Source organism: Acanthochromis polyacanthus, chromosome 17 (genome assembly GCF_021347895.1).
Source record: "Acanthochromis polyacanthus isolate Apoly-LR-REF ecotype Palm Island chromosome 17, KAUST_Apoly_ChrSc, whole genome shotgun sequence".
In the NCBI taxonomy this organism is placed as follows: Eukaryota; Metazoa; Chordata; class Actinopteri; family Pomacentridae; genus Acanthochromis; species Acanthochromis polyacanthus.
Genome location: NC_067129.1, coordinates 25,360,880 through 25,375,449, shown reverse-complemented (window position 1 = coordinate 25,375,449; position 14,570 = coordinate 25,360,880). Strand labels below are relative to the sequence as shown.

Here is a 14,570-nt window from a genome sequence, read left to right as displayed (position 1 = left end):
AGATTCTATTGTATCCTTAGATACAGAAAAGACACAGGTTTCTACAGTCATATTTTTTCTCTCTACCTTTCCTCTCCCTGCCATCTCTTCTTTTTCTCTCTCTGTGAACAGGAACACGAACTAGACTATCTGATCTGCTCCCTTTTTTCCACACAGTCCTCACTTCTCTACCCCACCGTCTACTGGGGTTGCTCATTGCAAGCCTTACTTCTTTTCAAAGGTTCATATTAAAGTAGCGGGATCCCAAATGACTCATCTCACTCTTTCATCCTCTCCTTCCTTGCAGTGAGCACCTATCCTGCGCCTTCACCTTCTTCCTACACGGTGAGAGTAATGTGTGCACCAGTGTGGAGATCAACCAGCACCAGCCTGTCTACCATCTAACGGAAGAGCACCTCACTATGGCTCAGCAGGCGTCCAGCCCCTTCCAAGGTGGGTCTCTGCTTTACCTGGTAGTTTTGTGATCAGCTCTCAGTGCTGTCTGCACATGTTCTGAGGCACAATTTGAGGGAAAACAATTAAAGCAAACATGCAACGGTAAACACTGTATCCTTTGTGAATTATGCAGCCCCCTTTGGGCCACTTAGAAACAAACGTAACCTCATCATGATGTGTAATTATAATTGCAAGTTTGCCTTGGGACTTCATTTGAAAATATTCAGTGCTCCTGCGCATGCTGGGAAATTGTTTCCTAAAAATCTGATGAGTGGCTGCATAAACAGACAGTGTCATCCTGAAATTTGTCACTTTGATTTTAACCTTCCAGCTAAGTCCCAGATACAGTTAAGGTGGCTCACATCACTACGGTGAACTTTTGGAAAACTCTGAGCAGCAGGGTCTGAAAGTTTGCACGTGGTAGATAACAGAAATTGCCAGATTTTGTCGAAGGAGAAAGAATTTTTTTTTTGTATGCAGGAAGGCTGCTTTAGAATTTCTCATTTCAATACAAAGCCAAAACAGAAGGACAGAATCATCTGACAGAATCCTGTGGAAGTCCTTGACATTTGACATTTACATGCACATGCTGGTGCATTGAGATAGCCACAGCCTGTGGGTTTTAATTTTAACTTTTCAAAGTAGGGAGTCATTTGATGGAAATCTTATAGCTTAGTGAAAATGCGTAGTGCTAAATTGTGAAATATATTTCTGACTGACAAAAGTGTGACTTGTGAAAAATTGTCCATCATCACAATAAGTGTAAAGAGAGGTTTTTTTTTAAGCTTGCAAATGAAAAGCGAGGAACATTTGTCTCAGATCATTTAGGTGACATGCTGTGAAGGGTAAAACAAACAAATGGTAAAGTTATTGTTCAGCAGCAGGTATTGTTAGAGAGACGAGGCCTTGTTCATTCTATTTTGAACAAGGATCTCATTTGTCTTGAAATATCATTAGGCTGTTGAGCAAAGCAAAAACCTGTTGGCCCAAAGAGATAAAATGGAGTGCATCACGGTAAATACGTGAAATACTCTCTTAGAATTAGGCCCGCAACTATCGATTATTTTACTAATTGAGTACTCTTTCGATTATTCTGCCGATTAATCCAGTAATCGGATTCCGTGCTTTGCATGGGCATTACAGCATCAAAAGCGGAAATGAGCGTGCTGTGCACCAGAAATAACCGTGCTGGTGGAACACGGGCGGACATCTGTGGTATATTGTACATACATGATATAGTACAGGGGTATTGTACATACAGTTTAGTATAGGGATATTCTACTAAAATCACGGGAACCCCACATGTATTTAGTTGGTGATGCAGAAATAAATATGTTTTTATGCTTGGTCCATTTAAACTGCTGATACTGCAGCTGAAAGAACACATATAAAAAGCTGATTAGTTGATTAGTATTTATTACAGAGAGTAGTCAATCAGGAACATTAGTTTCACTTTAATTTGGCCACAAATGAAAGTGATTTCCTTCATTATAAGACAGTGTCACACCTACATTCTTTAGAATTAGAATTCCTTTATTGTCATTGTACCAGTACAACCAAATTAAAAAATTCAGTACATTTCAACACAATATCATGTTTGAATACAGGAAATTTGATAGTTTTATTGTTCAGCTGTCTGTTAGAAATGATCAGCTGCATTGATTGTTAAAATAAATATAGTAACACACAATCAACAGTTTACTACCAGCATTCCTGTCTTGCATCATTAACAGTGGCAGGCTTTTTACCGTCATAATTTTTTATGTTCCTCATTGTTCTCCATTAGAACAACCTGCTGACTGAAGCAGCTGCACACCTTCATTTAATTTTGTGCAGAAAACGAGTCAAATGATGCATTCAGTGCTCCTGTTTGTGTGGACGAGTTTGAAGCAGGAAGTCTGAATTAAAGAAAGTTAAAAACCACCTTCATACCTGTTAACTCTGAGGATTTAGGTTTTGAGCCGACTAACACAGAGAAAGTCTGTCTATGTTAAACTGCCTTCGTAATTCAGCCCTCTGTTCTGCTAAATGCTGTAAACAAATGGAAAAGCTGCACTGGTTAAAACAGAAGCATAACGTCACATTCAAAATTCATTTTTAGTTTATTGATTACAGGTCCAGGTTCATACAGGAGGAATTCTGGGTCCAGACCCGGACCGCAATCCAACAGTTAGTGACTTGGGGTCTAGTGTGTAATGGACTAAATGAAACCTTGATTGAGAGAATTTGGCCTCGAGGAATTTCAGTAATCGAATAACTCAGCCCTACTTAGAATCTTTCGTCATATTTTCTTATAAATATTAAAAATTTAATGCTCAGTGTAAGTGATGGGGTAACATAGTTTGAATGAAATTTATTAGGCAATCTGTGTGTGCTGCGTTGCCAAGATAAAGCATATATAATCTTCTGTCAGCATGTCTTTCATTACAGATTGGCTTGCAGCCAGTTTAAAAGAAAAGCCTCCATAGTCACTTTAAATTATATTGTAGTGCAGTTAGAAAAATCTGTGACTCTAATGATATTCCATCATTGGCTCTAAATTCATTACCCCATCCCAAGCCAAACACGATGTAATCCCAAAGCCATTGTCTGCTTGCATTTCCACTCACACATAGAAATGTTAATGTAATGACTATAATATGCATTCTGTCTTACTTGTGTGGGAAAGGAAATGGTTAGCTTTCTGAGTAACATTATTATAAGATTTCATATTATTTCACACAAGTATCACACATTCATGCTGTTGATATTTATAATCAGAAGAGAGGTATGAATATGCATAAACAGCATTATTCAGCTGTGCTCAGCCTTTTTGTTTGCTGGCTTCTCCTGAATGTTTCCTCAGCAACATTAAGCAACATAAATGAGCTCTACTGTGATTTAACAGCATGTCACCTGCCCCAGACTCCAGATAAATACACAGATTAACCCTCTGAACATTGAAACCTGTCACCAGAATTGAAAGGCTTATTTAATTCGAAGAATTGCCAAGACGGCATAGTTTATCAAATGTTCTACATGTTGGTTGCATTTTTTTTTTTAAATTTAGTACAAAATGAATTAAAAAAAATTCAACTTGGATTTTTCATTATAGCATTGCCCCTTTGTTATATTGCACCAAACATACATTTGTGCAATATTGTGGCTGTAAAGTTTTCACTGAGTCGCAAAACTTGGTATTATACAGTAAATAAAAATATGGTAGGAGCAAAACAATTCCAGAAACTGCTTGGGTTTCAAAGGATTTACAAACCCATATTATGCTGTTTTAGTGCATGTAAAAGATCTGCAAACTTCTGAAGCAGAAAGTCAGTGCCAAAGACAGGTATTCAGAAAGCACTGCTCCTTAGATGCCTTACGCACCTTGTTTAAGGCTTTTCCTGTGTTACTTATTTACATCACCAAGTAACAAATTTGTGTAACACAACACTTTTCAGACAGAGGGTGAGAAGAGGCACTAATATGCAGTATGAGAAAAATAATGTAATTTTTAAACTTTAAGGCATGTAAACGTATTTTAGTCTACTATGAAAATGTAATTCTAAACTTTCAAATGTGCATAATATGGGCTCTATAAAACCATGCATGTCCAGAAGAAATCCTGCCTATGAAACTGAGGAAAGAGGACTTTTTTAACACTTTGAATTAGATCAATTTTTTTCAACCTAAGTTTTCTGAATGCACTCTTTCTGCTGAAGAAATAGGTGCAGTGACACATGAGCAAAAAGGAAAGGTTTTCCTATTCATCTTCTTATCTATAGTTACATAGATAGATGTGGTCCAGCTGTCCTCTCTCTATACGCCCCCTCCAGAGTAATAATAGTGATCACATCCTCCATTCACCACAGTAATTCCAATATCGCCAACCCCTTTACCATCTCTAGGGCCCTCTTGGAGGGAGGCGATAATATCCTTCGGTTAAAGACTAATCCTTGGGATAAAAATAAAATGATCATTGGAACTTGGCATATGGATTCCTATAGGGATATTGGTGTTTTTTTTTTTTTTTTTGTTTTGCTTTTTAGCTATTTAAGATAATCATATTGCTCCCCAGTCACCAGCTACTAGATAGTTTTACTAATTTTGTCTGCTGTTGCTCTATATTGCTTTTCATGTCATGTAGTTCAGGACTCATTTTCTCGTTTTCATGCATTTCGTTCATGTATATACGCCTCGTCTTTCCATTGTGAGATCATTCTATTTACTTTAGGGATCTGGTTAGAATACTCTGATCATGTGGTTTATCTTCATCTTGAACTATTAGAATCATGTGTTAATTCTTAAACTGATGGAAATACCCTCAAGCCCTCCTAAAGACACCTGCATCTCATTTTGAGAACACTGATTTATGTGTATCCAAATGAAGCAGACATGCGTCTCTCTATAGTGTGTACATGTTTTACAATCAGCGCTTTGAGTATGGTGTGTGTCTGCGCACAGGTGTGTGTTTTCACCGCCGCAGTGTATCTCCTCCGGGCTAACCAAGCATAGCGTTGAGGAAGGGCTGACTTCCATTCCCGTTCATCTATCCATCTCCTCCTCCCCCCACTTGCTCTCTCCCCGCTCACCTCTGCCAAGCTTGGTTTACTGTGCGGCAGAGCGCTCCGGCAGGCAGACCTCTCCAGGATGTGACCTCATAAAAGGGCGCAGAGTGAATGTAATGAACTCTCAGCCCATTACACTGATCTGAGCACATTTGACATGTCTTCAGGGAGCCAGAGATAGACTCACGGCCGAGAGAGAGAGAGGCAGGAGGATGAGGTGGGGTGGTGATGAGGAAAACGGTAAACCATTTCCATAATTGTGCTGAATTTGATCTCTCTTCCACAACTGGCCTCAGGTCTTACGAGTGTGTGCGCAGCAAGGAATGCAGAAATGAAAGGAGTGGAGTTGAATTTAATCAAGGTTAATATGATAGGCCATAGCTGGATGTTGGCGTGTATCGCAACATGAGCAACCTTTTGTCCTTCAGTCGTATGTTCTATAGGCTGAAGTGAAACTGTATGCTGAGGGACGTTCAGGACTCATTGTGGCTAGACATGTTTTCATGATTTCAAAAAAGTAATATTAGGTCCTCTGAATGCTGCTTGGGCTCCCTTGACAGTCAAGAATATTATTTCTCAAGGTGCCAGACTTTGCATGGTAAAGCTCAGCAGTGCTTCCACTCCAGCACCGTGTTACTTATCTCCTATGAGCACCTGCCAGCCGCGTCCTTAAAATATCCACAAGTGTTGGATCTGTGTATGAGATTTTTCTGTCAAGACAGTAGGGTCCTTCTCGTTTAAAGTCTGTTTTTACAACAAACGTGGTTGCCGCAGTAACAGTAAGTGTGGTTGAACACTGCAGCGCCCTTTCAGCACTGACTTTTTTAATTCATGGACTTCATATACACAAGGCATGACCAGTGTAGACTTCCTGTTCCTGTCATGCTACAGTATACATACAGTAGTCAATGTATGCACACGATCACACTGAAAAATACAAGAGGCTCCTGTGGATGTTTCTGAAAGACTGACTGATTCCTCCGCTGCTATTAAAAACTACTATTTAAAGACCTAATTACTGAATAGAAACATATTGAATGGAAAATGTTTGTGAAATCATCACTCACCTGGGTTAAATCACAACTCAAAACCTTCCTGTTTAAAATGGCTTTTTATACCTAGTGCCATGGCGACAGTTTAAGACTTTTTATTTCTTTTAGCTGTTATATTTTAGTGCTGTTTTATTGCTGTTATTTGTTTTATTGTATATTTTATGGCTGCACGGTGTCGTGGTGGTTGGCACTTCTCGCCTTGCAGCTAGAAGATCCCTGGTTCTTGTCCCGGCCTTCCTGGGCTCTTTCTGCATGGAGTTTGCATGTTCTCCCTGTGCATGCCTGGGTTTCCTCCAGGTACTCCGGTTTCCTCCCACAGTCCAAAAATATTAGTTGATTATTCTAATATTCGCCCATAGGTGCGAGTGTGATTGTTTGTTCTGTTTTGAGTTACTGTCGTGTTTTTAAATTATTTCCTTGTTTTTTTACTGGGAAGTTTTTTACTTTGGGCTGTTGTAAAGGGCTATATAAATTAACTTTGATTGAAAATCTTGCGGAATACAATTCAACTGTTGTAATGTTTCGGGTTTGAAGCTCACTATTTGCAGGGCATTTTGTCAGAAAGCACCCCAGCTGCCAAGGTCTTTCTATTGAAACACTGTTGATGCATCTTGCCTCCTTATTTTTTTTCTACCCTTTTCTTTTCCATTGTCTCTTCCCATTTTCCTATCATGAAAGCTGTTCTGCGGTCCAGCCACTGGATCAATACCTGGGGACTGAGGCCATCCAGTCTAGTAATGACATACTAGAAAGGCAGAGCAGAGAGGGACATTAACAAATGCTCACACTCACACCCACCCAGCCAGCCTGTTCGTAGCACCATTATTCCCCCTCTCCACATTCCAATGCATAATAGACAAGGAGAAATAGAAAGAGAATAGATGCATTGCAAGATGACAGCTTGTGCGTTTATATATGCATGTCACCAGTTGATATGCATATGGTTTCTCTGCTCGATATGTATGCATTATGCATGTCAGTTTATGGTACTATCTGCACTGGCTAATGGCTGGCTGTCTGCTCTGTAAGCAGATTGATGGGTTCTTTCAGTGGCTCTCATATGTCTGTGAGGTCAAGTGTGTTTGCAAAGGAGTGGCCCTTTTATAAGCCTCTGTTTATGGGCTCTGAGAGGTTGCCGCTGCACAATAATTGGCATCTGAAAAGGTCAAATGGCTGCCGATTTGGCTGAAGATGGCAGTAGAACTGTGAAAAGAAATCTCATGCAAGAAGAAAGAATGGAACGATGATTAAGATAAGAAGAATTAGATTGCTACAGCAGTGAGAATAGGAAGAACGAAAAAAGAAGAGAATTAGGGAAGGTGTGAATTAAAGGACAGAGGAGAGGACAAAAGACGTACAGAAGGATAGACAATTGGAGGGAATGAGGCCAAGATAGAAGGATGATAGGAGGATGGGGAGTGGGGAGACTTGAGAGGAGAATAAAAAAAGAAATGAATGATTTTACAATTGGGAAGTATAAGAATGTGGAACATTGCTAGAGATGGAAGCAGATGCAAGACGGTAAAAAACCGAAGCAATGCAAATATTAGGAATAACATGGCCACTGCAAATTATGATGCTGACTCGTATTGTCTTGTCTTTCTTTCTTTTCCCCCTACACCCTTTTCTTCTGACTAGTGATCCTGAGTCCATTTGGCCTGAACGGGACGCTGACGGGCCAGTCATTCAAGATGTCAGACCCACCCACCCAGAAGCTGATTGAGGAGTGGAACCAATTCTATCCCATCAGTCCCAGTGCCAAGGAGGGTGTGTCAGAGGACAAGGCAGAAGAAATGGACTGGGAGGATGACTCTCTGGCCTCTGTGGAGGTCCTTGTCGGTCAGTTTGTAAAATATGAGTCATTTAGAGTACCTACTGCAAAGGTAGGATCGCCTGAATTGAATTTCACTGGTTTGGTTCCTGAACATCCCACCTGCATATCTGTGTGTCTAGGTGGTGTACGTATGGTGTACCCAGCATGTCTTGTGCTGGTACCCCAGTCAGACATCCCTGTTGTGGCCCCTGTGGGGTCCTCCCACTGCACTGCCGTCTACTCGGGTGGCCACCAAGTGCCTGCTTCCCAGCGAGAGCCCGCCATGTCTTTGGTGACCCTCACCCCCCCACATCACCTGAGGAGGCGCAGACAGGTAGTGGTTTAGACAGTGTGTGCATTTAGAGCCTTAAAACTTCAGTGAAGTCGAGGCTTTCTCTTGACACGGTTGGGAGAATTGTTCTTTTTTTTTTTTTTGTCAAATGGTCTGCTGACTTTGCTTTTTCTGTACACAGTGGACTCTCACTCGGCCCAGAAGTGGGTTAAGATGCCTTCATCATCTGATGCGTTCAGCGTGGACAGAACAAGTCACCATGGAGGAAAGATTCCACGCCGACTAGCCAGTCATGTGGTGGAGCGTGTGTGGCAAGAGTGCAATATCAACCGTGCCCAGAACAAGTAAGTCTGCTACTTTGTGTCTTAAAAGTCATGGAGATTGATTTACCACGCTGTAAAAGAAAATTCTCAGAAACATAAACATCGTCTTTACATATACAGACAGACATAATCTGCTTTATTCATCCTGGAAGAAATTCTTTCTCCAGAGTACAATAAACAATAAACAGAGGTTATTAGAATACACACAATTACACAGAGGTTAGTAGTAAAATAGAAATAACAAAGAATACAAAGTACAAAATACAAGTTTCTAAAAGTGTTTGTGTGAGGTGTCTGACTGTGTCAAGTGTCTTAAGTGTGTAAAGTCTCTAGAAAAAAATAAGAATTAAAATAAGAAAAATATAATAACACAAAGTACAAGATGTAAACTTTATACTAATAACAGGAAAGATTAGCAGAAAATGAATTGAAGTAAGAGTAAAGAGATGTATTGTACTTGAACAATGATAATACAGATGTTATCTTATTCTTTTTTTAATTATCTACGCAAAAATGGTCACTACTGCTGGTTGTGGAATTATTGTAGTTAATGTAAATTGAGCAGATAAGCATACAAATAAGGCACTAAATCAACTAGTAATGCTTCTACTCACCTATATTGTGCAAATTCATCACCAGTATGCCACAACCATCAAGCAGTTTGCCAGCTCATGTCAGTCAGGAGAGGCTGACGGATGTTTTTTTGTACTTAAATGGTGTGTTCTAAGTAACAAGCAATGAAAAGAAGAGCATAGTTGTGTAAAAGTATTTACAGTTTTTCTTCATAAGACACTAAATTCCACTCGCTGCATACAGCCACCACTGACTGCACACATTTCTCAAAAACAGGACTCTGCTGTAAAACTTACTCAACACTATTCATGGTTTACACACAGTTTCCAAAACTCTTGCACTCTTTTTGCAAAAGACTGATCATGTTTTTTGCTCATTTGAACACACTTTTCACTCATGGCACACATTTTTCAAAAAGTGAACACTAGGAAGCAGAATTGGGACACTGTTCCTACACTGCTGTCACAATTAAGACACAAGTCAAAACTGAAAAGACTTTTGTCAATAAACTGCACACTATAAAACCTGCTGGGAAGCAGAGTTAGCTGTTCAGAATGCTATCTGTTGTTTAAGTCACATGATGGTAAGGATGGTCCATCCATCTATCGTCTGTACACCTCTTCATCCTCATTAGGGTCGAGGGGGGGTTGGAGCCTATCTCAGCTGACTAGGCAGGGGACACCCTGGACAGGTCGCCAGTCTGTCGCAGGACTACATATACAGACAGACAATCACACTCACATTCACACCTACGGGCAATTTAGAATCACCAATTAACCTCAGCATATTTTTGGACTGTGGGAGGAAGCCGGAGTGCCCGGTGAAAACCCACGTATGCACAGGGAGAACATGCAAACTCCATGCAGAAAGATCCCAGGCCCAGGCCGGGATTTAAACCGGGGATCTTCTTGCTGCAAGGCAAAAGTGCTAACCACTACTCCACTGTGCAGCCCGGTAAGGGCCGGGGCATAAAGTAAATTGTTTCAGGTTTATTGTGGTTTACTTTACATGGTATGTAAATGTTGTTTGTCACTTCAGTGATATGTCTATACTGGAGCAATACAAGCAGTGAGAAATGTTCTGAGAATACTGTGAAAAATGTAGTGCATAATTGTGGTTCACAAGTGCTGGTAAAATTTCAGAAAGTGTACATGACTGACTTTTTCTCTGTTTTGTGTGCGTTTGTTCCAGAGAGTTTTTCATTTGGATTCTGATGATACACATGAATACATCTGGGACAATGTCAGTTTTCATAGAGGACTATTGATTCAGGAATGGTTCAATATGAACCTCCAGTTATTGGGGTTTTTCTGCTGCCATATTCTCCCTTTCTGAATCCTATAGAAGAATTCTTCTCTACATGGAGGTGGAAGGTTTATGAGCGGCAGCCATACTTTGGGAAAATCTCTTGCAATCAGTGGTCTTGGCATGTGGTGATGTTTCTGTTGATGCATGTCAGGACTGGATCAGACACACTAGGGGTTTCTTTGCCTGGCCAGAGAAAACATAGCTTATGATGTTGATGAGGTCGTGTGGCCTGACCAGGCTGAAAGAATTGATGCAGATGTGGTGTGAATATCTGCATAATGTACTGTGTAAAATACAGTGCTGTGTTTTTTGTCTAGCATTATTTTTATTTTGTAATGTACAGTCAGGCACTGCAATGGCCCCCTCTGATTCATTTATAGGATGCATTTGTGTTTCAGTTGTCAGTTTTGAGGACTGTATCATTTTTTTATGCTTCATTTGAAAACACAGTGAGAGAAGAGTGTTTTGTATTTAGCAGTGCATTGTCCTACTTTTGCTTTGTGTGTCCTAATTTTGAAAACAAAGTTCAAAATTTGACAATAAAGTGCGCTTTTGACACAAGTGTGCAGTGCTAATAAAGAAAATAGCGTGCAATGTTTTGGGAAATGTGTGCTGTTTTTCAGAAATAGTGTCTTATCAGTACAGAAATACTGTAAGTACCCTTGAAAAGTTACGACCTCAAAAACCCAACTACTTCAGTCTTCAGTAATTTTTTCTCCTTAGTCTATGTTTGGTTGGTCAATAGTTGAATGTTTTCTGACTGCTCTGATTTACTCTCTGACTGGTGGGTCCAACAGCACTGTTACCTTTCTGTTTCTTTTTTCAGCTTCTCGCTTGACGCAAATAAACCACATTTATGTCTGAGGTTTTTATGTTAAATGTCTCACATCTGAACTGCACATGGATTCTGAAAAATCCTAGATGAATATAATGATCACAAGTAATTAAAATTAAAGCTTATAGTTTTGTCCCTTGGTCTTTTGTATTCTTTAACATCAGTGAATCTGACACATTGGGAGCACCCCGGGATCTGCTGCCCCTTGACCAAGCACAGAATGTCGGCTATAGTTAGCTGCTTCCTTGTCAGGCAAAGTATTATCGCTCCAAGGACAATGATGAAATCAGCCTTAGCACAAAGCCCAATTATAGTCAAGAAAAATGAGACAAAGATGTACACTTTTGGTGATCTGTGTCATTATTTTGGGTTTGTTTAAAAAAAATATATGGAAGATGGGCTTTTCCACATGTAAAACACTGTAAGAGAAGAGTTTAGAGAGTGGCATGTCTCAAAATGAAAATTCAGCCCCAAGAGAGTCACCTTTAATGCTGTTCGTTTCCTCCCCAGACGGAAGTTTTCAGCTGCAACCAACGGTACCTGCGAGGAGGAGCTAACTGAGAAAATGGGAGCCTGGGATTTTGTGGAGCATTCACAGAGGTCATACTGCAGCTGTTCGAGGTCAGTCTCTTTCCACAATCATGCACAGTGTCTGCAGGTATCGCTCCTACATGTGTGCTCAAAGACATTTCAAAGAGTTTATACGGAGTCCACAGGGCTTTGAACACTGGCACAGAGGGCCATAGTCAGCAAAATATCTGCAAGTTATTTCCACGGCTCCACTTTGACAGGCATATTATTCTTCATATTTTTCAATTTATCACTATTTTGTGTAAGTGACAGCCATGGCGGCGCTGAAACCTCTGCTGGGTTGTGTGTTTCTGTAAGTCGGACATTTTTATTCCAACATTGATGGGAATAATTTCAGGGGAAAAGAATAGTTTGACCTCTGATGGAGCTCTAAAGACATGCTGTGCTGGTGAAAGGAGTGTGCGTGTTGCATGCTTGTAATGTTTACAGATAAGCTCAAAACATGTTGAATGAGTTCGTGTGTGTGTGTGGTAAAATGTTGCTGCTTTATTCGCGAGGACAGACAGGCAGAGTAATAACCAATACTTCTAGGAGTTAGACAGGCAAAGTCTGCACTGAGTGTGAACCTCCTCCATGTCTCAGTTGTGAGCACCTTCCCTTAGGAATACAATAAAACATGCACTGAATGCAAGCATATAATTTTCCACATCATAATTTGACACCTTAATGTTAAGCTATTCTTTGTGTGTGTTACCAGCACACCTTAATTTCTCTTGGATGGGGAAATTTTAGTTGTACATGTATTTTCTTGTCACATTTTAGTTAATTATGGTCTTTGGGGCCTGCTTCTTGAACTCGACACCAATCCGCTGTCTCCTGCATCCTTCAGGCTCCAGTCTCTCTCTGTCTCTACAGTATCTCTGTCTCTGTCTCTCTCTTGCGCTCTCTTTGTCTCTCTCCCTCTCCCCACTAACGGCAATTGCAACCAGCTGTTAAATTTACAGTTGCTTGTCAGCAATTGTACAAATTGTGCCGTTAAATAAACGAATAACAGCGCTGTCCAGACTTCCTTGCTCCATTTGAAGTAAGGAAAAGCGCGATTGATTGTGACACATTTAGGATGACAATCATTGTGTACACATCTTTGAGGTGTAACTTAATAAGTAAACAGAAGACGGCATGGCAAGCGGACCAACATCCTAAAAGAAGTTTTGTTGTAAATTCTTCTTCTCAGAAACTGTGTGGACTGTGAATCTAGCTCGTTAATGTTTATTTTAGTTGCATAATTTATTTACGTATGCTCTGCCTCTCATGCGGTGTCAGCATTCCATTTATTCCCGTTATTGATTTATTATGTGGTAGTTACCTCAGTAGAAGTCAAACATGATCTAGGAATTCTTTTCACTTGTTAATGCATTTAATAACTTAGTTGACTTCTTGCACAGTGTTGTGAATTTGATGCGGTCATTCTTGCTAAGGCCAACATTGTTGCATTTTGTGGGGCTACTTGGAGGTACACATTAATACTAGTAATTTGCTCACATCAGAGATTACATTGTCAGAGTTTGTTTTTCATAAGAGGAGCTCCTTCTCATGTTCTCTCTCTGGATGTTTTAAATTAAAAAACTGCAGCCACTATGTATCTGTGTCGCAAACAGTCGTCTGAACTCATGTTCCCTCCTGAGCAAAGCAGTTGAATGTAAGCTTGTCCACTGCAGACTGCATGTTTAGCCAGTGAGCTGAACACCTGCGTGCTTAACTGATCTGCTTCATGGGAGACCAATACAGTATATTGAAAGAAAATTTTGATTGGTGTTCAAAAAGCAAGTGCAATTTAAAGTGGCTTTTCATGTGCATTTTTTGAGACACCCAGTCTATGTAAGTTTGCACATACTTCAACCGGGGAATCCTCTGCACCAGACTTTTTTTTTTCACCTAGGGTGAAGAGAGCCGACTTGGACTGCACATGAGAGCAGAGTGGATTGGACTAGTCAGCTGGAGCATGTTAATTTGTTGGAAGCCACCCAGCACTTTGGCAACACAGAAACGGGATGCTCTGCTTTGCCAGTTTTAATGGCCATTAGCTTTGTTTTGTAGATTGAAACCTTCGATGTGTCCGCTTATGTTCCCATCTCATTGTCAAGACACACAGCTATCCCAGTCATTAAAGAGGCAAAGCTTACTCGTCAGCACACTAATGTGTAACCACAACAGTAGGCTGAGAGGTGACGTAGCAAAAAAACACAGATGCTGACCCAAGAATGTCGGACATGCCTGCCAGGATAGATGAGTTTGTACAGTGGTAGTGGTAAGATAAGACTTAGCTGGTTGTAAGTGGGTTAGTTGATCAAAAAGCAGGTAGTTATTAGAGAGACCAGCAGGTCCTGATGATGGTGGTGTAATAATGATGTGTTGTATCAAACATAAAACAACCATAAATGGCCCATTTGAAAGGCAGAAGGCAGTAGGGATTAGATAGTGAGATATTGCTTATTTTCTTCTAACAGCACTTTGCTTATTTGCTTCACTGATTTTCTTTTTGAACGTCTCGGAAAAAGACAATATAGAGGCTCTTAGAAGATGTAATTTGTTCATGTCATGAGATTGACTGAATAATTGGGAAAATGATGAATGCGTAGTAGCCTTTGTAGATTAGGTATTTCAGTCTTATTCTCAATCACCTTACTTGATATGTGAAGTATGTGTTTCCTGCTAATTGATTTGTGTTAAATTAGTGAGGCTGTCTTGTTGCAGGTGAGAGTAATTGAGTCAATTGATGCTTTCTAGAAGAAGCAGATGTGATTTTACATAAACTGCACAACAGCTTTCTGCGTCATAAAGATGAAAAATCCTCATGGCATAGA

At 40.2% G+C, this 14,570-nt stretch overlaps 1 protein-coding gene across 1 annotated transcript in view; it reads left to right on the top strand.

Annotated features, from left to right (window-relative positions):
- The window catches only part of med13a (mediator complex subunit 13a), an 88,394-nt gene that overhangs the window by 42,318 nt on the left and 31,506 nt on the right, over nt 1-14,570 (top strand). Inside the window, 6 exon segments of the mRNA XM_022204338.2 lie at nt 287-432; nt 7,670-7,870; nt 7,985-8,143; nt 8,146-8,178; nt 8,318-8,480; nt 11,686-11,796. Of these exon segments, the coding sequence (XP_022060030.2) occupies nt 287-432; nt 7,670-7,870; nt 7,985-8,143; nt 8,146-8,178; nt 8,318-8,480; nt 11,686-11,796 (813 nt within the window).